Raw genomic sequence first — 19,838 nt, 5'->3', positions numbered from 1 at the left:
GTTTAAGGACTGTTTTTTGTTTGTTTGTTTTGAGGCAAAGTCTCGTTCTGTTGCCTAGGCTGGAGTGCAGTGGGTCATTCTGTTGCCCAGGCTGGAGTGCAATGGGACGATCTCGGCTCACTGCAACCTCCGCCTCCCGGGTTCAAGCAATTCTCCTGTCTCAGCCTCCTGAGTAGCTGGGATTTCAAGTGTGCACTGCCACGCCTGGCTAATTTAGAGATGGGGGTTTCACCATGTTGGCCAGGCTGGTCTCAAACTCCTGACCTCAAGTGATTCATCTGCCTCAACCTCCCAAAGTGGTGAGATTACAGGTGTGAGCCACCGCGCCTGGCCAGTGTTTTTGTTAATTGTTAAAATATCTGAACTGACAAGGTACCACAGATTGTACATAATGCATATTTTGCAGTTTTTATGGTTTCGGTGATAATAGGAATGAATATAGGTGAAGGATTTTGTAGAAAAGAAATACACGTGTGATATTTGATTTTTCTTATCTATGTCTTTATTTTTTTTTATTAAATTGCTTGTAACCAGTGTTTGCAAAGCACATGTGATGTTACGTTTAATTTCCCTTTGTTTGTAAGCATGCTTTACAAAATAATTTTTTTTTGAGACAGAGTTTTGCTCTTGTTGCCCAGGCTGGAGTGCAATGGCGCCATCTCAGCTGTCTGCAACCTTTGCCTTGGGGGTTCAGGCGATTATCCTACATCAGCCTCCAGAGTAGCTGGGATTACAGGCATGTGCCACTACTCTTGGCTAATTTTTGTATTTTTAGTAGAGACGGTGTTTCACCATGTTGGTCAGGCTGGTCTCAAACTCCTGACCTCAGGTGATCCACCCGCCTCTGCCTCCCAAAGTGTTGGGATTATAGGTGTGAGCCACCGCACCTGGCCCAAAATAATTTTTCTCTAAAACTTTATTATGTTTCAAAATCTTTTAAAAGAACTGCAACTAGTGATACTAAAAAAAAAAAAAAATCTGCAGTTTGTTTTCATAATATGAATGCCATAAATACCTTTAATGGTTTGTTCAAAATTATGTGAAGTTGTAGCTCCGTACCTTCTGTAAATTGATTTCCTCAGAACACATTTCTAGTTACATAGGCAGTCTCTAATTGAAACACATGGATTAGTTTCCAAAGTTCCCTTGAATAGGCAGTTGTTTGGGATCTTGAAAATACTGATCTATAGAACAGTGTTGTAAATAAGACAGTCTCAGATTATCAAATGAAGCTTATTTAAATCCATATAACTGAACTAATAATACCAGCTGCAGTTTTATCCTGACTGTAAGGACTACCGTAATATCATAGGAAAAAAGAAGAGGAAACCTGCCCTCCCCCGTATCCATTTGTGGGCCCAGATACAATCCAAGATGTTTTTTATATTTTTGCATTTATCTTCTACTTCTCTTATTCCACTGCTGTTTAGAACATCCCAGGATCTTATTGTTTGTACTTATTTTTCCCACTTTGCCGTCATGCCAATTCTTCTAGTCTGAGTGTTGCTGATCTTGGGTGTTAGGGATGAATGTATCAGCCATTTCATAGTGTAGCATGGTCTCCCTCTGACAGGGATTGTCTCGCCTCCAACTCTTGCTCCTCCTTCATTAGATGTGCTTGTGTGGTGACCCTTCCCAACCCTGCTTAAAAGTTAACAAGAGTCATCTCAGCAGTCCAGTAGTTTCCAGGTGACCTTCCCAACAGCTACTGTAGCTAAGGATGGGTTTTGTAATACTATTTACAGTTCAATTTAGCTTAGAAATTAAAACCATGTAAACATATATAAAAGATTTATCCTTAATATCAAAACTACTCCATACAATTCTATTTTTTGGAACAAACTTTTCATCTTGGAATAATATCAGATTGATAGAAAATTTGCAAAGATAGTGCAGAATTCTTATATGCTCTTCATCCAGCACCCCTTAATACTACTTCTCACTTACCCTATACATTTGTTAAAACTAATATATTAACTTTGATACAAAGTGCTGTTAATAAACTTATTTGGATTTCCCACTTTTTCTACTAATTCCCTTTTCTGTTCTAGGAACCAGTTGAGGACACCATATTGCATTTAGTTGTCACGTCCACGAATCTGAATTTGTCTGATGTGTTCTCATGATTAGACTGGGGTGATGGGCTTGGGGATGGATGCCACAGAGTTGAAATGCCCCAGTCGCATTGCATTGTCACTGGTAATGTTAACCTTGATCACTTGGTTAAGGTGGTGTCTGCCAGGTTTCTCCAGGAGTTACCATGTGTTCCTTTCCATACTCTACTTTGGAAGTAAGTCACTACGCTCAACCCACTCTCAAGGGGAGGAAATTAATCTCTACCTCCTGGAGCGGGGAGTATCTAATGTATACTTGGAATTTCTCCAGGCGGAAGTTTTGCTTCTTCTCATTTATTTGGTCATTTATATCAGTATGGACTCATAAATGTTTTCTGTTGTTTTTGCTTTGAGTTATAATCCAATCCCATTGTTACTGATTTTGTTGCTCAAGCTGTTCTTCTTTTAGCCCATTGGAGCTCTTTCAGTTGCCTTCTGTGTCCTTTGATACGCGCCCCTCCTTTGTTGTATTATTTTCCTTTTGATTTGCTTTTTGAATCATTTCTTACTTTCCGGCATCACAAGATGCTCTGGGCTTGTCTTGTATTTTTCCCTCTTTCTGTCCTCTGGTTCGTTTTACTGGATAATGGTATTTAGAAATGAAGATGTGGGCACTGGGTGTGTTCGTTGCTATCAGGGTGTCATTGCTTTTGGGCCTTCTCAGTGACAGAATTAGAAAATACAGGTATGTCTTCTAACCTGTGTATACACAGATTTGTAATTCTATATCTATCAATCTGAAATAACCATGAGTTCATACTGATGTCTCTGGCTCTAATCCAACACAAGGTTCATTCTGACTTTCCTCCCTTGCTTATCTGTAACTTACTTCTCTTACAATGATAAGCCTGGCTCCCGTGACTGCAATTAATTACATGTTTATTCAACCCTACCATACATGTAAAGTAGTTTCAGAATTGCTAACTGGTACCCCTGTGAGGAATAAATTTATCAACTGGGGTTTTTCAGTCAAGTTCCTTTTGTCTTTAACCTTAGTCAAAACACTATTCTCCAAAGTAACTTAGGTCAGCACCTTTTTCCTTCACCTTCCTCAGTGAGGTGGTATCATACTTTTGTAATTTAATTAGATTCATTTATTTCATCTGCATTGCATCCTGGGATTCTGCAAAATCCTGGTTGACTTTTTAAAATATGCATACTCTAAAGTTCACTCTATAATGTATAGTTCTGTGGGTTTTGTGCAATTTAAAATGTTAAATACAAAATACTGTAATATGGTTATTTTGTGCTCCTTTTTTGATTTCCTTATGAACTTTATTTTCAGAAGAGAAAGACGAATATGTTTTAATGTAATGTACAAAATGTATAATTGTCTGACTTTGTTGCCTCAAATATTAGGAATATTTTTTTTTTGTTTGTTTTTTGTTTTTTTTTTTTTTTTTGAGACGGAGTCTCGCTCTGTCACCCAGGCTGGAGTGCAGTGGCCAGATCTCAGCTCACTGCAAGCTCCGCCTCCCGGGTTCCCGCCATTCTTCTGCCTCAGCCTCCCGAGTAGCTGGGACTACAGGCGCCGCCACCTCGCCCGGCTAATTTTTTGTGTTTTTAGTAGAGACGGGGTTTCGCCGTGTTAGCCAGGATGGTCTCGATCTCCTGACCTTGTGATCCGCCCGTCTCGGCCTCCCAAAGTGCTGGGATTACAGGCTTGAGCCACCGCGCCCGGCCACATATTTTTGTTTTGGTTACTGTCTTGATTGTTTTCTATAGAATTGGAAATGATCATGTAGTTATTATAAATTTAATGGCCAATGAAATACTCTTTGTCTTTGGATTCTAACAATAGTTGTGCTACTTTTTTCCTGTACACACAGGAAATACTGAAGAGGTTGCCATTTATACTCAAAGCAGACAAACCATCTAGAAACTAGAAAATCTATAACAACAGCTACCATTTATTGACTCTTACAGTGTGCCAGAGTCAACAACCCTGTGAAGTGGTGGTGTATTTACATTTTACAAATGAAGAAACCAGTTTAGGTATAGTAGATAACTGTCACAAAAATCACAGAGCTATAGATTGTTAGAGGGATTCAAGTTCAGAATTCTGGGGTACCAGACTTCATGCTAAATGGTTTCCAAACCTGGCTGTGCCTCAGCATTACCTAGAGGGCTTTTTGAAAATACGTGTGCCTAGCCATTCTGAGAGTAGGACAAATCAGAATCTCCCAGTGGGGGATGTGAGCACTGACATTGTTAACAAACCTCCTGCGTGCCTCACGTGGAGCCAGACCAGCCGCAGTGTAGTTCTGGTGCTCACTAGAAACACTGATTAGGCTCCAGTGCTCCTCCGCCCCATGCCGTTAAGATCATGCTGCTTAATACAGTTGTTAGAGTTAACTTTTTACTTGTTTCAATCATTCCCTATCTGATTTCATGAGATTACAAGAACTTTTAAATTGAATGACACCACCAACAAGCACATACTTGCTCATTTGCCATTAGGTTTTCTGTTTTTCTTTTCTTTTCTCTTTCTTTGTTTCTTTCTTTCTTTGTTTCTTTCTTTCTTTCTTTCTTTCTTTCTTTCTTTCTTTCTTTCTTCTCTTTCTTTCTGTCTGTCTGTCTTTCTGTCTTTCTGTCTTTATGTCTCTCTGTCTTTCTGTCTGTCTGTCTGTCTGTCTTTCTTTCTTTCTTTCCTTCTTTTATTCATTCGATGGAGTCTCACTGTCGCCCAGGCTGGAATGCAGTGGCCTGATCTCACCTCGCTGCAGGCTCTGACTTCCTGGCTTACGCCATTCTCCTGCCTCAGCCTCCTGAGTAGCGGGGACTACAGGTGCTTGCCACCACGCCCAGCTACTTTTTTTTTTTATTTTTAGTAGAGACGGGGTTTCACCATGTTAGCCAGGATGGTCTCGATCTCCTGACCTCGTGATCCGCCCACCTCGGCCTCCCAAAGTGCTGGGATTACAGGCATGAGCTACCGCGCCCAACTGGTTTTCTGTTTTCTTGAACATACCAACATGCAAAGGAAAGTAGGAGGTTGTGTACATTATTTTGGGCTATAATGAGCAAACTGACTCAAACTAATATAATATCACAGGTAAGCCAGAAGTCATCAGCTTTCAGCTGAGAACTGGATCCCATGATAACAACAGCACAATAGTAATATTATGAAGACTAGTAGCTAGCATTAACTGAACCCTGGCTGTATGCTGGGGCAAGGAAGAGGGCAAGTAACTTATCAGGTCACACACCTAAGAAGTGGCAGAGCCTGGATATGAACCCAGAGCTCTGGCTATAAAGCCATGTATGCTCTTGACAGTGTACAGTCCCCCAAAGTTACATTTTGTCCCACACAGTGTTTTAAATATTTTTTGACTTAGTGTCTAACATTTTTACGTGGGAAAATCCAGATTTTGTGTTTTCCTTGAAATACTGGGAAGTCTGTCAACACTGGGTCCACATTCCCACATGACTAGCAGCATAAGGGCTCCAGTTACCACAGTATCCATGGTTCGTCTTATGGCCACCCAAGTGCACCTGTTTAAATCACTTACTGGGCCTGTGTAGGAATTTCAGTTTGTGATAGGATCCCAGTATAGAATCACAGAAACTGACTTTTGAAGGGTAATGTAAAGGCTATTTGTATCTAACACTTCATTTTTAAAAACAGTATGCTTTTATTTTATTTATTGGAGTATATTTTTAAAGTTCCTGTCCTCTGTCACTGCTCAGAGTAATTATCATCTGGTTTATATTTTCTAGAGTTTTTTGTGGTTCTATAAATTATCTCTTTGTTATGTAATACATGTAATTATTTAAAACAAATGTGATAATGCTGTACATATCATACTACAACTTGAGGGGTTTCTCCCATGTTGTCTACTTTGGAGATACATATATATATACACATATATGGTTGTTAAATTCCATTTAACTGCTACATGGTATTCCATTATATGAATGTACCATAATTATTTCACTCTTGATGGAAATTTAATTTTTTTTGCTCGTGTAAACAATGTAGCCACATTCTTGTACACACCCCTTTATGAACTTATTCTGTTGTTTTTGTAAGAATGGTTAATTGAAATGGAGTTGTTAGGTCATGGGGTATGCACATTCACGTCTTTGATATATGTTGCCAAATTGCTCTCCAAAAAGACTGTACTAATGTGTACTTTACCCAACAGTATAGAAGAAATTTGATTTTTCCTCATTTTGTAACCATGATCAGCAAAAAATGTAATTTCATTGATTGATTGACTGATTTTTTTTTTTTTTTAAGTCAGAGCCTCACACTGTTGCCCAGGCTGGAGTGCAGTGGCACAGTCTCAGCTTATGGCAGCCTCCACCTCCCAGGTTCTAGCGATTCTCATGCCTCAGCCTCCCAAGTAGCTGGGATTAGGCATGTGCTACCACACCTGGCTAATTTTTTGTATTTTTAGTAGGGATGGGTTTCATTATGTTGGCCAGACTGGTCTCGAACTCCTGGCCTCAAGTGATCTGCCCACCTTAGCCTCCCAAAGTACTGGGATTACAGGTGTGAGCCACTGGCACCCAGCCTAAATCTTTCTCTTCATTTCTGGTGACACTGAGCCTGTTTTTCATGTTTATTGGCCATTTGCATTTCTTTTCGCTTTTTTATTTATTTTGCTCATTTTCTGTTAGGCTGCCTTTCTATTATTGATCTGTTGGAACTATTTATGAATTTTATTCATTTTTCTATGATGGTTGTAAATATTTCTTTCAATTTGCCTTTTAACTTGCTTAGGATACCACTGTATAGAAATTTCACATTTTTATATAGTCATGTCTGTTATTATTTTATGACTACCTTATTTTATTTGTACTCAGAGATTATTTTAAAATTTTATAATTGTCATGGTTTTCTTTTTACACTTTGAATCAGTTTGCAAATAATGTCCATGTGTTGTCATTGTTCATTATATTTCTAAAGTGTTTTAGTCTATAGATTCTCCCCTGCCCTTTTTTTTTGCCGTATAGCAGAGTTGTTTATCCTGTAGGGTCTGAATTTTTTATGATTGTGTCCCAGTTGGCCCACATGTTTCTATTTTCTGTGTCTTCTCTGTGAATTGGCTGTAAAATAGAGTGGCTTGATCAAATTCAGGATTTTTTAAAATTGTTGATTGTATTAACACTACTTTCCCAGGACACACATATCTGACTATTTGTGCCATTAGTAGTAGTTGATGAACATTGCCTAGATTCCTTAATTCATTAAGGGCTCAAAAGAGGATATTCTAATTCTCTCATTTCTTATTCATTTATTAGCTTCTTTATTATTCATTTCACTTATTAGATATTGCTAAAAGGATAAACTTTTCCTCACCTATTTTATGGTTACTTAGTGGAATAGTTGACACAAATGGCAAGATAAATGTGCTTGATTCTTTCCCTTTTATTTACTATTTTTAAAAATAATAATGTGGTTTATTGGTGACTAAATATTGTTGTAAGTATGATTTTGAACTCATGAATTTAAACACATTTGGTATGTCTCAATCTGTGGATGTCATTACTGTAATCTATTGAAGTAATTATTAATTATTATAATTAATGTTCACGTCCCATCTTTGGATAATGGAAACATATTCAATTGGCTTGACTCCTTTTTTCACAGCCCTTTGATAGCTTCCATGCTATTTAGTGTAACTGGCTATTCTAGTCTGACACTGTGTATCTGTTGCAGGCTGAGTCAGATATATTTCGTTTTTCTTTTTCTTTCTTTTTTTTTTTTTTTTTTTTTTTGAGACGGAGTCTCTTTTGCCCAGGCTAGAGTGCAGTGCAACCTCTGTCTCCCGGGCTCAAGTGGTTCTCGTGCCTCAGCCACCTGAGAGCTGGGATTACAGGCATGTGCCACCACACCCAGATAATTTTTTTGTATTTTTAGTAGAGACGGGGTTACATCATGTTGGCCAGGCCGGTCTCAAACTCTGACCTCAAGTTATCTGCCCACCTTGGCCTCCCAGAGTGCTGAGAGTACAGGTACCAGCCACTGCGCCTGGCTGCTGAGAATCAGATATATTTTTAAGGAACCCTAGTTCCTTTTATTGAGAAATGGTGTATTCTAAGACCACAGTCTGGACACCAGCATTGTTCATTGCAACTGAAATTGTGGCTTGTCATTGTTTTACTCTTTACTGGACAGATGAAAATACGTACACAAAATGTATCACAAGTCCTTTCTGATACTTCTGATTCAGATTCAGGATTTCAGATTTTTGCTTAATCTCTTCTAACTTAATCCATATATCACCACCTTTCTTTTTTATTGAGAGGCCTAATATTCTGTGATACCAGCATGATAAAATATCAGACACCGACTGTATTCCAGAATACACAGTCATCTCAGTGTGATTATTGGAAACCAGTTCCAGTTTTGTTTTTGACCATCCTTAGGTTATAACCCTCTGTGGATGTAACATCAGATAACTGCATTGTAAAGACTTTTGGAACATTTCTTCTCGTGGCTCTGCCTCTGACTAGATACACAATTACATTCTCTTCTTTTTTTCTACTGTATTTCCAAAATAATAGCTTTATTGAGATATAATTTACATAGCATAAAATTCACTGTTTTAAAGTGTTCAGTGGTTCTCTATATTTGGAGTTGTGCAACCATCGCCACTGCAGCCATCCTCGCTGTCTAACTTTGGAACGTTTTCATTGCCCCTAAACGAAGTCCTGTACCCTTTAGCTGTCACCTCCACAATTCCTGTGCTCATTAGCCCCATCCCTAGGCAACCACTAATCTACTTTCTGTCTCTTAATATTTGGGGTCATATAAATGGGGTCATACAGTATGTGGTCTTTTGAGACTGGCTTCTTTCATTTGCATAGTGTTTTCAAGGCTCATCCTTGCTGTGGTATGTATCATTTCTTTTTATGGCTGAATAATATTCCATTGTATGGCTATATCACATTTTGTTGATCTATTCATAGATTTCCTAAAATTTTATTTTTAGATGTTGGTTTTTAATTTGTTTTTATTACAATTATGTAAAATACTTGATTTTACAAGAAAATCTAAATGTATTCTCAAAGAAGTTTAGCTTCTCTGACAGGGATAATCTTTTAAAACATTTTATGTTTTATCCTTCTATTTCTTAGTGTAAGCTTTTTGGAAGTATGTAGTTTTGTTTATTTATTTACTTTTAATGTTTAAGATGAGTTTATTTCCCCCAAGATGTCTTTGTATTAATATCTTTACATAATACCCTTAATATCCCCCCTTCAATTTTTTAATCTCTTAGTTCCCAACTTTGAGCTATTGGAATTATCCTTTTATTTCTCAAGTTTTCTTTTGAAGTAATTTTCTTTTACTGCCAGTGAAATGCTAAGGTCTTTCATATGCCCTTTCCTTTTCCCCAGATGTTAGTGGTGTGGTATATCTATGTTGTCAGGTCATACAGCCATGTATGACAGTACTTTCTCCCTCATAGCTGTCATTTAGTCTCAGTTCTTCAGGGTTGTGTGTATGTGTGTAGATAAAATATTTATAATAGACATGTAGATAGAAGTTTCGCATTTTGTTTAAAGGCTCATTTTTAATTAGTATGTCCCAGTCTCTTGCGTCATTCTGGTTAAGTGACACCTGTTCTTTAGTAGATTTCTAAGTAAGGACTCAGGAGGACAGCCTTTCCTGAGTTCTTCCATGTTTCTAACAGTTTGCAACATTTATACTTGGAAGTTTGTTTGGCTGTCCATAAAGTCTTTGGTTTATATTTTCTTTCCCTGGATCAATTTGTTATTCATTGTCTTTTGACAGGAAGCATTGATGTTGAAAGGTCTGATGACAATGTGATTTTTTGTTTCCACTTACCTTTGTTTTGTTTGTTTGCTGAATACCTAAAGATTTTTTTTTTTTTTTTTTTTTTTTTTTTTTTGGTCTTCAAACTCTGCTGGTTTTACATGGTGTTGGTTTTTCCAATTTGATATTTTCAGATACATGGTATATACTTTTAATCCATAGTTTTGTTTTTTTGTCAGTTTTTAAATTTCTCGTGAGTTTCTTAACTTACAGTTTCACATTTTTTTTTGCTTCACTGACCCAATTCTATTTGGGAACGGCTCTTTATATATTTTGGATCTACTTTGCCTGCCTTCTCTGTCACTTCATTTCAGACCTTTTCTTTTTCTTAGTTTCTTTTTGAGTTACAAAGTTTTCTTTTGTTGACCTCATTTCTGTGAAGGTATTACCTGTTTTGTTTATTTGCTCTTATGTGCCTTCTAGTTTGTTTTTGATTTGGGAAATAAAATTGACTTGATTTTTGATTTAAAAATTAAATTCTGAGTTCTATCACTGGTTTTTTTTTTTTAAATTCTAATTTTTGTCATTCTTTTATATTTTTTATGATTTTCTTCATTTCTTTTAGCTTATTTCAGAAATCGGGCTACAGTTCTCATCTGTTTAGTGGACATATCTTTCTGGCAAGTGCTCACTGTCTGGAGGATTATTCTCCTTTTTCTCTCTCTGCTTTTAATAACCTTGTGCTAGATTCTACAACAGTTTTTTTCTGTTGCTTATTTTTAAACATGATACTTGTTACCATGAATTTAAAGGAGAGAGGGAGTTAGGAAAGTGTTTGGGATCGGGGCTCTCAGTACCTTCTTCTCAAGTTTCAAACCATCTTCTCTGTTACTGTTTGAGGTCTGTTACTGTTTGAGGTCTGTGGACTGTTCTTCCCATGTTCTTGATCTCCTCTTCCCTTTCCTCCTATTATCCTTTACTGGGGAGTTGGATTTCAGTTGAGCAGTTTTTTTCTTGGTGTGGAGCCCAAAATTCCTGGAAGGGAATTTTGGATACTAGATTTAAGATATTATGGGGCCTAAACCACTCCAGCCCTTTCAGACCTTACTGCCAACTCCTTGCCTTCACTCATGAATAGTGCCAAAATAAGTCCTAATTTCACAGAAGTTCTCTGTAGACTCTCTGAGCTTTTCATAGAGCACTCATCATGACTTGGGAATCTGCCCCTTTACGCCCATCAGACACCCTGTTAATTTCCTCTGCTTCCCTCCACTCATGCTGATGCCACATGGCGCTTGGAATTGTTCATGGTTTTCCCGCCACCTCTTCTCTTTGGGGAGTCATGAAGACCGCTTTTCATCTAGTTTTGTTGAAAGTTTTTCTCATAGAGTTTTGGTTTTGCTGTCCTCATTGCTCCATTTTTATGAGAGGACGTTGAAGGGGAATTGAAACCCTGTTACCGCCACTTTTCCCCATAATTCTTTTTTTCAGTTTGACCTGTACTAAATTGCCAATATTTGATCATTTTCAATGATTGAAACTGAGAATTTTTATATAGTTTAACCTAATGCAGAACTCTATCTTTAGATTTTACTACATTGGGAATTTCTTTTTCCAAATGTATTGTTCAGCATGTATTTTTGTGTTTAATACATACTTCGATTTCCCATAATAACCAGTAAGAATTTCTAAAATACATAATTTTAGAAATGAATGCTACTTGTGATACTGTGAGGTATAGTATGAGGTAAGCATGTCATTATTTTTCTGTTAATTGCTTATAACATATATTAGATGACCCTTATTTTCCAACTTCTTTAAACTGCTGCCTACCTTTTTTTTAACATTAAATTATAGATAATTGGGTATGTTTCTGTGTTCTGATCTGTTTATTACTGTGCAGGATTTTTCTATTTTAAATAGAGTAGGCTTATTAGTAAGGTTTGGTATCTTGTAGGACAGTTTTGCCCATTCTTTCTTTTCAGAAGTTTCTGTGCTGTTTTTATTTTTGCGCATTACTTTCTTCCACATGGACTTTATTGTGGATTTGTCAGATCCACACAGCATGACATCAGAATTATTATTGTAATTACATTTCTTAGTCTTAATATTGAATCTCTAAGATGGAGAGCACCCTTTCAATGATTAGAAGAGACACAAGATGGAAATAAAGATTTTATTACTTGCAGGTTCTGGAGGGTACACGGCACACCTAGAGGCTGCTCACGCAGAGATCAGGAAATGCAAGCAGGGAGAGAGGGAGGGACCCATGGGCCAACGCCTTCATAGAGTCCAAGGTATTGTCCAAACAGGTTTCCCTCCAGGAGGTTTAATTGGTGGGTTTAAAGCAAGCAGGCACAAGTTCCAGGAGGTCATGCTGTTACTGAGGTAGTCACAGTGCTGTGTCTGCACTGTCCATGAGAGGTAGGAGGGTCAGATCCAGTGAAGCAGGCTGTGTGTAGCTGTCCATAGGGAGGTGGTCACCAGGAGGAAGTTGTATAAGGCAGGTATCTGGATCAGCCGTGTTGAGAAACTGGGAGGCAGTGTAGAACTGCACCCTATGTCAAGGGTGACAGAGCCCTGCTTCTGCTATGAGAAGGTGCCAGTTAGATTCAAAGTGCATGCCAAGGCAACATAAAATTGTAAGAATTTACTATGCATTTTTATACGTGTCCTTATATTATTGAATCTTCCCAGTGTGGCTGGGCTTGATCTGGGGTTTTCCACTGTGTGTGATCCTGTACTCTTCACTGGAATAAGATGATGACAGATACGTGTTCCTGCACTGCGCTGTACCTTTCTGCGCCCATGGGTTTTATTGTAATAATTTGGAATGCAAGATCCAGGTCTTTTCTTTATAGTGTACTTAAAATTGTGTTTTTAATATTTCATTCTAGAACTCAAATTATAGCCAATATCCAAATTATCATCATATAGTTATATCTGTGTATAGAGATTGAAAATCCCTTATCCGATATGCTTGGGACCAGAAGTGTTTTGGACTTCAGGGTTTTTTGGTTTTTAGAGTAGTTGCAAGAATGGATACCAGTTGAGGATACAAAACATGTCAGTGCTGAAAAAGTTTTGGATTTTGGAGCATTTCGGATTTGGGGTTTTCAGATTAGGGATGCACAACCTATATAAGTTTTGTTAAATTTACGGCTTTTCACTTCATTTGCTGTTTTTCTTTCCCTATCTTGTGATTTTTTTGTTCCAGTCTAGTTGTCATTTAACTAGACTGTACCATAGCCATACTTCGAATAGTTTTTCAGAGGAGGTAAATGAATTGTACTTTGAGTTTGTCCCTATTCAGAGGCCGCTGCTGCTTCACGTCTTAGTGATATTTTGACTGTACAAAATGCTTTTCTCCCCTTTTCCGATTGTTCTTACGTTTGAGCCCTTAGATCTGACTTCCATGTCTCTTGTTTTTTACTCAAAGTTTCCATTTCATCTTTTTTTTTTTTTTTGCTGAGTTATAGTAGTAATTTCTGCAGTTAATTCTAGATTATTAAATCAGTTTTAGCAGTGTTCATTCTATTTTCACTGTCTTTCTTGAGTTTATTTCAGAAGTCTTAATTTATTATTTTCTAGAGGACTTTAATGAGATCTCGTATTAGAGTATTTTTATTGTTCTCTCCTATTTTCTACATTAAGTCGGTATTAATTGAACCCAGCTGTTCTGATTCTTCCCTTTGGTCTCCTCTTAAGGAAATTGCTGTTTCCTCTGAAGTGCTGAATTTTTGAACCATCTGCTCCTGTCTGTCTGGACATGTATTGACATACCAAGCACCTCCAGCAGGAAGGGGTTTCCTCCGTCACTGGAGGTCTGGCCGTTGGCTCTCCCAGGCAATGTGGTCTTGCACTTTTTGAAAACTAGGGATCCTGCCTTTGGCTCAGCGAGCCTGTAAAGAAAGTCAGCAGGCTGGGACTGCTTGGAATCCCAAAAGAATTGTTTAGAATTTTATCTTAGAAAGTTTACTGAGTTGTATAAAACATTGTTTTCTGATGTCATTATACCGAAGGCGGTGGAGGGAAGCATTTATATTGTCCAAAGCCTTTACTTAGGCATACCTTAAGCTGTGAACCCTGAATATCTGAGACAGGTCTGTTACTTTAGAAAGTTTATTTTGCCAGGGTTGAGGACGAGAGCATGCCTGTGACACAGCCTCAGGACATCCAGACGACATGTGCCCAAGGTGGTTGGGGCACAACTTGGTTTTGTACATTTTAGGGAGACATGAGACATCAATCAGTATATATAAGATGTACATTGATTCCATCCAGAAAGGCAGGACAACTCGAAGCAGGGATGGTTCTTGCAGGTCACAGGTAGGTGAGAGACAAAACGTTGCATTCTTTTGAATTTCTGATTAGCCTTTCCAAAAGAGGCAATCAGATATGCATCGATCTCAGTGAGCAGAGGGAATAGGATGGGAGGCAGGTTTGCCCTAAGCAGTTCCCAACTTGACTTTTGCCTTTAGCTTAATGATTTGAGGGCTCCAAGATTTATTTTCCTTTCACAACCCTGACCACATTTGTCACAAGTAATTATTTTAGTGGCTATTTTAGAAATTCTTGCCTGTTAGGGAAACCCAAGTGTGTACTAATTTAAGTGCAGAAGTATGTATTAGATGTAGAAGGATAAATTAATCTTTTCTTTAGTGCTAATGCAGATTACTACGTGGAAACACTCAGTACGTTCTACCAACTTTATATTTTAGTGCTTATATACTAACGTTACTTCATGTCAGGTTATAGTAGATTAAAAGTCTATGTTTTAAGAAACAAGAATTTTTGTTTTCAGGCATTTAATTTTTATGGGAATTTTATACTAAGAAGAAGGCATATCCTCATTTCTGTCGTTAAATGTATCTCAGTTATGCCAAGTGTATATGTTATTTTTTTGAAAATCAAAGCATCCACTTTTAAAACTGTAGAGCTTGTCAGCCTATCACTATAATAATTACTGTTGGCATTAAGCAGTACAACAGGGAATTTGAGGACTAAGAACTTGTTAACAAGGTTGATGATATCATATGTTCCATTCTTTAGTGTTAGATTGTTAATAGCTGGGGAAGAAGAGACACTGGCACTTTTATAGGAGTGTTTACCTATTAATTTATTCATCAAACGTTTGTTCAGCATCTATTACGAGGCAGGTACCGAGCTAAGTTTTGGAGACCCGTAGTTAACTGGAGATAAACAATCTTTTTCATGGAAATGATGATCTAATGGGTAAATAGATAAAATAATGCATTACAGTAAAGCATGATAAATACAATGGAGGAAGCATTTGCAAGGCACAAATACTGTGAGAAACGGGAGAGATTAAATGAGTTATTTGAGGCAGTCACGGAAAACTTCATAGAGGAGGGTGGCATCTGGGCTTCTTCCTAATGAGAGGAAGAGTTCACCAGGGACAGGACACTGTCAGCAGATCAGAACTTCTGATAATGAAAGGGATTAATTTGTGCAAAAGCACAGAGGCATGTTTGTTATGGGTAAAGGAGAAAAAGGTGGTGGCAGGAGATAAGGATCAAGATCTATGCAGGGACCAGGCCATTAGGCTAAATGAAGTGTCTCACACTTAGGGCTGTCAGTGAAGCATTGCATTTTACATTAGAAGGGCTAAGACAAGCCTTCGAACAAAATCACTTTGTGAGTTATTGAGAGGTCCGTAGATTGACGTGTTGTAATCAGAAAAACAGTTGAAGATCCACTGTGAGTTAAGGCAGTTAGAGTGTAGAGGAGAAGATGGATTTGAGGACTATTTAGTAGAATTGATAAAGCATGTTAAACATCTGCATGTATGGTTCAAGGAAAGAAAAGCGTGGAAGGCATGAATGGGCATTAATTAGTGAAAGCCAAGCTGTCTGTTGGAAATGCGAAAAACACGGAAACAGGGAACCATCCTGAAGAAGATAATAGCCATAAAAATTAGTGCACTCTGCAGCTGAGGCTCTTTGTGATTCGTTGAGTCCTGATGTGGGAGTTTGTGCAAACCTGACTTAAGATATGGCTGCTTATATTTGCTGTAAAGCAACTAATGGTCCAGTAGGAGAGACCAACATGTTAACAGTGGTGATTTTACAAACGTTATATGTAGTATGTTTTTAAAGTGTTTTTCCCATATGTACAGCATGCTGTTTAATCTTGATAAGAAGTAGATGATAGCTCTGTTTTTAAAATGAAGAAACCAACCCTGAGAGACTACTCAGTGCTTCCAGAATCACATCGCTAATTGACTCGGAACCAGCTTTTCTGATTTTTGGATCTTGGTTGTTTTCTCATTAAGCCACACAGTCTCTATCATGAAAGTCAAGGTAAACTCAGGGTTTAGAGTGTTTTAGTTGGCACGCTGTTGGGGGCGAGAAGAAAGTCACTGGAAAGGTATCATGAGGCGAACCTTGAAAACTAAGGATTTTGAAGTGGAAAATAAAGAGGTGAACATTTCCAGGTGGGGAGGAAGCATGGGCAGCGAGATTGGTGACGGCACACGTGTGTGAGGGTTGGTTGAATGTGTTAGGTGGAGGCGGGAAAGAAGGCAGCGCTGGAGGGTGAGACTGCATAAAGGAGGATCTTCCGTAGCAGCTCAAGTTGTTTGGGCCATATCTGGTAGACCGGCAGGTCGGGGGCAGCACTTGGAAGTGTCAGCTGAGGATATCATTCATGAACGCAGCAACAGTTACTGCCTGCTGTAATCAGTGCCAGGAGTGGGGACGGTCCTTGGTAGTATAGTGTTAAGGAAGTGAAAGTCCTTGCCCTCAGGAAGTCGTGTCACCAAGTTATGGTGGAATGTGAAATACTCTCATGGCAGGGAGTAGGGGTTCTGGTGGGGAATGATGGGGAGGGAATAAACAGTTTCCATGGAGCAGGGAGAAGGTGGGTGAGGACCAAAGGGAGGAGAAGCAGGGGCCTTGGGGAGCCAGGGAGGAGTGGCCAGGTGGAGGGAGAGCACTCCCAACACTCCAGATCCCCTACTTTATGGGGAAAGGTGTAAGGAATTTGAGAGGAACAGCTAAAAGAACCGGGGGAGTGGTGGTGGAGTAGGGAACAATGCAACACTACTAGGGTTCCCAGGAAACATCAACAGATAACTGAGTCGTGCCAACCAGGTTGATCTTAACAATTTTTTTATTTTTCTATCAGCGTCGTTCAGGACAGCTCAGGAGAACAAATGAACAGAAGAACTAGTGGAACTGATTAGTTTTTGTTTTTCATAAATGCCTACTTAGGATGAGCTGTTACTTGATTTTGTAATGTTTTTTCTAATTTTAGTAATTTTGTGTTTGTATTTATCCAGTCTAGAGATAGTTTTGGATAGTGCTGTATATAACCTTAAAAATAAAGTGTTCTGATCATTTCGAGTGTAATGCAAAAATGTTAAAGATGAACCTGATTCCTTTTCTAATATACTTTTTTGATAAAAGTATTGCAATTTGGTTTTAGTTCTCATTATAGTTTCCAGCATTCTTAGAACTTTTAGGATCTATGTTGAAAACGTTGAATTATTGAATTCATTAAATTATTAAATATTTTTTCCCTGTAAAATTAGAATTTTGTAGATTCATTAGCACGTTGTAGAGAATAATAGTTTATAACCACAACCATAGGACATTGTCTTGTATGCTCTTTTAATCTGTGCCTGTTGAATTTTTGTTATAGTTTTCTGAATTTCCAGATCCCATGTGGGGTTCAGATTATGTGCAGTTGTCAAGGACACCGCCTTCATCTGAGCAGAAATGCAGCGCTGTGTCGTGGGAGGAGCTGAAGGCCATGGATTTACCTTCATTCGAACCTGCCTTCCTAGTTCTCTGCCGAGTCCTTCTGAATGTCATCCATGAGTGTCTGAAGTTAAGACTGGAGCAAAGACCTGCTGGAGAACCATCTCTCTTGAGTATTAAGCAGGTTTGCTTCAAAGACTCTTTAAAATATTTAGCAATTATTATCCTACAGGCTTACCATTTTTATTTTGAGTTCCTTTTTTTTCTTAATTGTCGCAAATAGTGAGAAATGAATGTCCATGGTTTTAAGCCGTGTTTTTTAGGCTAATTAAAAATGTTCTTTATATGCAGTCCTCAAAGATAAGATTGTGGTTCATCCTTTCTGTCATCCACTTCCTTGTTCTAAGTGTTTTAAAGTTTCAGTCTTTGAAGACTAAAATTTAAAATTCGTTCATTAGAGGTAGAGTATAAGATTCTTAAATTTATTTTTTTTTCTATTTGAAGTACATGTAAATAGATAAATGTCTAGAATAGGCATAGGGGAGGGGTTTGGACTTTTTGCTTGCTTAAGCAGTGGTGTGGTTTAAACAGTAGTGACAGCTTATGATTTCTTCGTCGTTGTTCATTCTGGGTGGGGTCTTACGGGTGTTTGCTATCCCAGGAGCAGCAGAGGAATGGGTGGAAGCAGTTGTATCCAGCAGAGTGAGTGCTGAAGAGGGTCTGTATTTATGATTTGTGATATTAACATATTGACATTTGCCATATTAAATAAAAATTTCCAGACCTTGTCCCCAAAAGAAGAAAGGTTGGTATGTTTTTTGTAGATTGTACATGTCTGTCCCATAGGGATTGAAGGGCTAAGAGCTCCCTGGCTCTGTGAATGATGAGACAGAGCATAGCTGAGCAGTACAGATTGAGGGAAGGCAGGTGAATACAGGTCATACACTAGGTACAAAATAGGATTTGTTTGTTTAATTAGGAGTAGAATAGAATGACGAATGAAAGTCATTTGGAGATCGTCTCCTGCGTCTCATTTCCATCCCTTTGGTTCATACCCAGCACCAGCCAGAGCTCTGTTTCCACATTAGCTCCCCGTCCTTCTCACCATCTTGTTTCTGGTTATTGTCTTGCTGTCCACTTTGGCCTTGCTTTTAACTCATCCTCAGCGTCGCAGTGGTTATCTAGGACATTTTGGTAAAAAACTTCTCAGCTCCCTTCTCTATAAAAGAAATACTTCAGAAATATAGCCTGCTTTACTTCAGAAATACAGCCTGGTAAAGCAAGGTGGAGTTTGTCTTTTGCTCATGGGGCTATTGTGAGGACTAAATAGTAATGTATGTTGTAATACTTTGAAAAATAAAAACAATACTTAGATTAATGTAGCATTGCTAGAGTAAAAAGAAAGTAGAAATTTTGGTTTAAATGCATTCAAAGATCAGTTATAAGCACCTAAGTGACATCTTTAATAGATAAATTGATAATTATATAATCTGAACAGAACACTTTTTGTTAGATTTTACTGTAGCCATAGCTCTCTTACAGTGGATAATTACTTTTAAAACATTTCTGGGAGAGACTTCTGTCAATAAAAGCAATCCGTGTTTATTTTAGAAATTTAGAAAAGTCTAAAAAGTGATACAAACAAAAATCAAAATCAAAAATAATTTTAAAAACCTGTTATTCTGACATTCAGAGATAACTGCTATAACATTTTGGTGTATTTCCATCCATTTGTTTTTCCTGCACATAACTTCCTACACATACAAGTAAGTATGTGTGTGTGCGATTTTTTTCCCTTTAAGTATTTTTCAAAAGCAAGAATTTAAATAGCTGCAATAGTAGTCTACTGTATAGGCACATCACAGTTTATTTGGTTAATCACCATTGATTTAAATAACATTGTGATAAATATGCTTGTATAGAAATCTTAGTTTAGATCTCTGATTATCTCTTGAGTGTAAAACATAACAGTAAATAGATGAGTCATACATTTTTAGACTTTAGAAAGTTTGTATCGGTTTACCTTTTTATTAGCAGCACTGAAGGTTTCGCTAACATGTATGAAAACGAACGTGACTGTGTGATCTCATACTATAGTCCCTGTTCATTAGAATTTGCGTACGTCGTGTCTCAGTCTTTTTATTAATGGGAAGGGCTTTCCAGGTTGTCTCATTTAAACCTTCTGCCAACATTTGGCAGGTTATTACCTATTTACCTGTTCGATCTATATATTGCAAAATTGCCTATCCTTTGTTTTTTCCGTTGATTTTT

General features: G+C 37.9%; 1 protein-coding gene across 8 annotated transcripts in view; it reads left to right on the top strand.

The window, feature by feature from the left end:
- LOC105487510 (mitogen-activated protein kinase kinase kinase 4) overlaps positions 1-19,838 on the top strand; it is a 194,320-nt gene that overhangs the window by 129,879 nt on the left and 44,603 nt on the right. For 7 of the 8 annotated variants that reach the window (XR_011622942.1, XM_071095939.1, XM_011750971.3 and 4 more), the window contains exon 4: positions 17,509-17,751. Coding sequence is in view for 7 of the 8 variants with exons in the window: in XM_071095939.1 (XP_070952040.1) it covers positions 17,509-17,751 (243 nt within the window). In the remaining variant the exon portion in view is untranslated. Of the gene's footprint in view, positions 1-13,401; positions 14,173-17,508; positions 17,752-19,838 lie in introns of those variants that run through there. The other variant, XM_071095940.1, reaches the window with a different exon arrangement.

This window comes from Macaca nemestrina, chromosome 5, assembly GCF_043159975.1.
Source record: "Macaca nemestrina isolate mMacNem1 chromosome 5, mMacNem.hap1, whole genome shotgun sequence".
Taxonomy (NCBI): domain Eukaryota; kingdom Metazoa; phylum Chordata; class Mammalia; order Primates; family Cercopithecidae; genus Macaca; species Macaca nemestrina.
The sequence above is the reverse complement of the archived record's forward strand: the minus strand, read 5'-3'. Positions and strand labels throughout refer to the sequence as shown.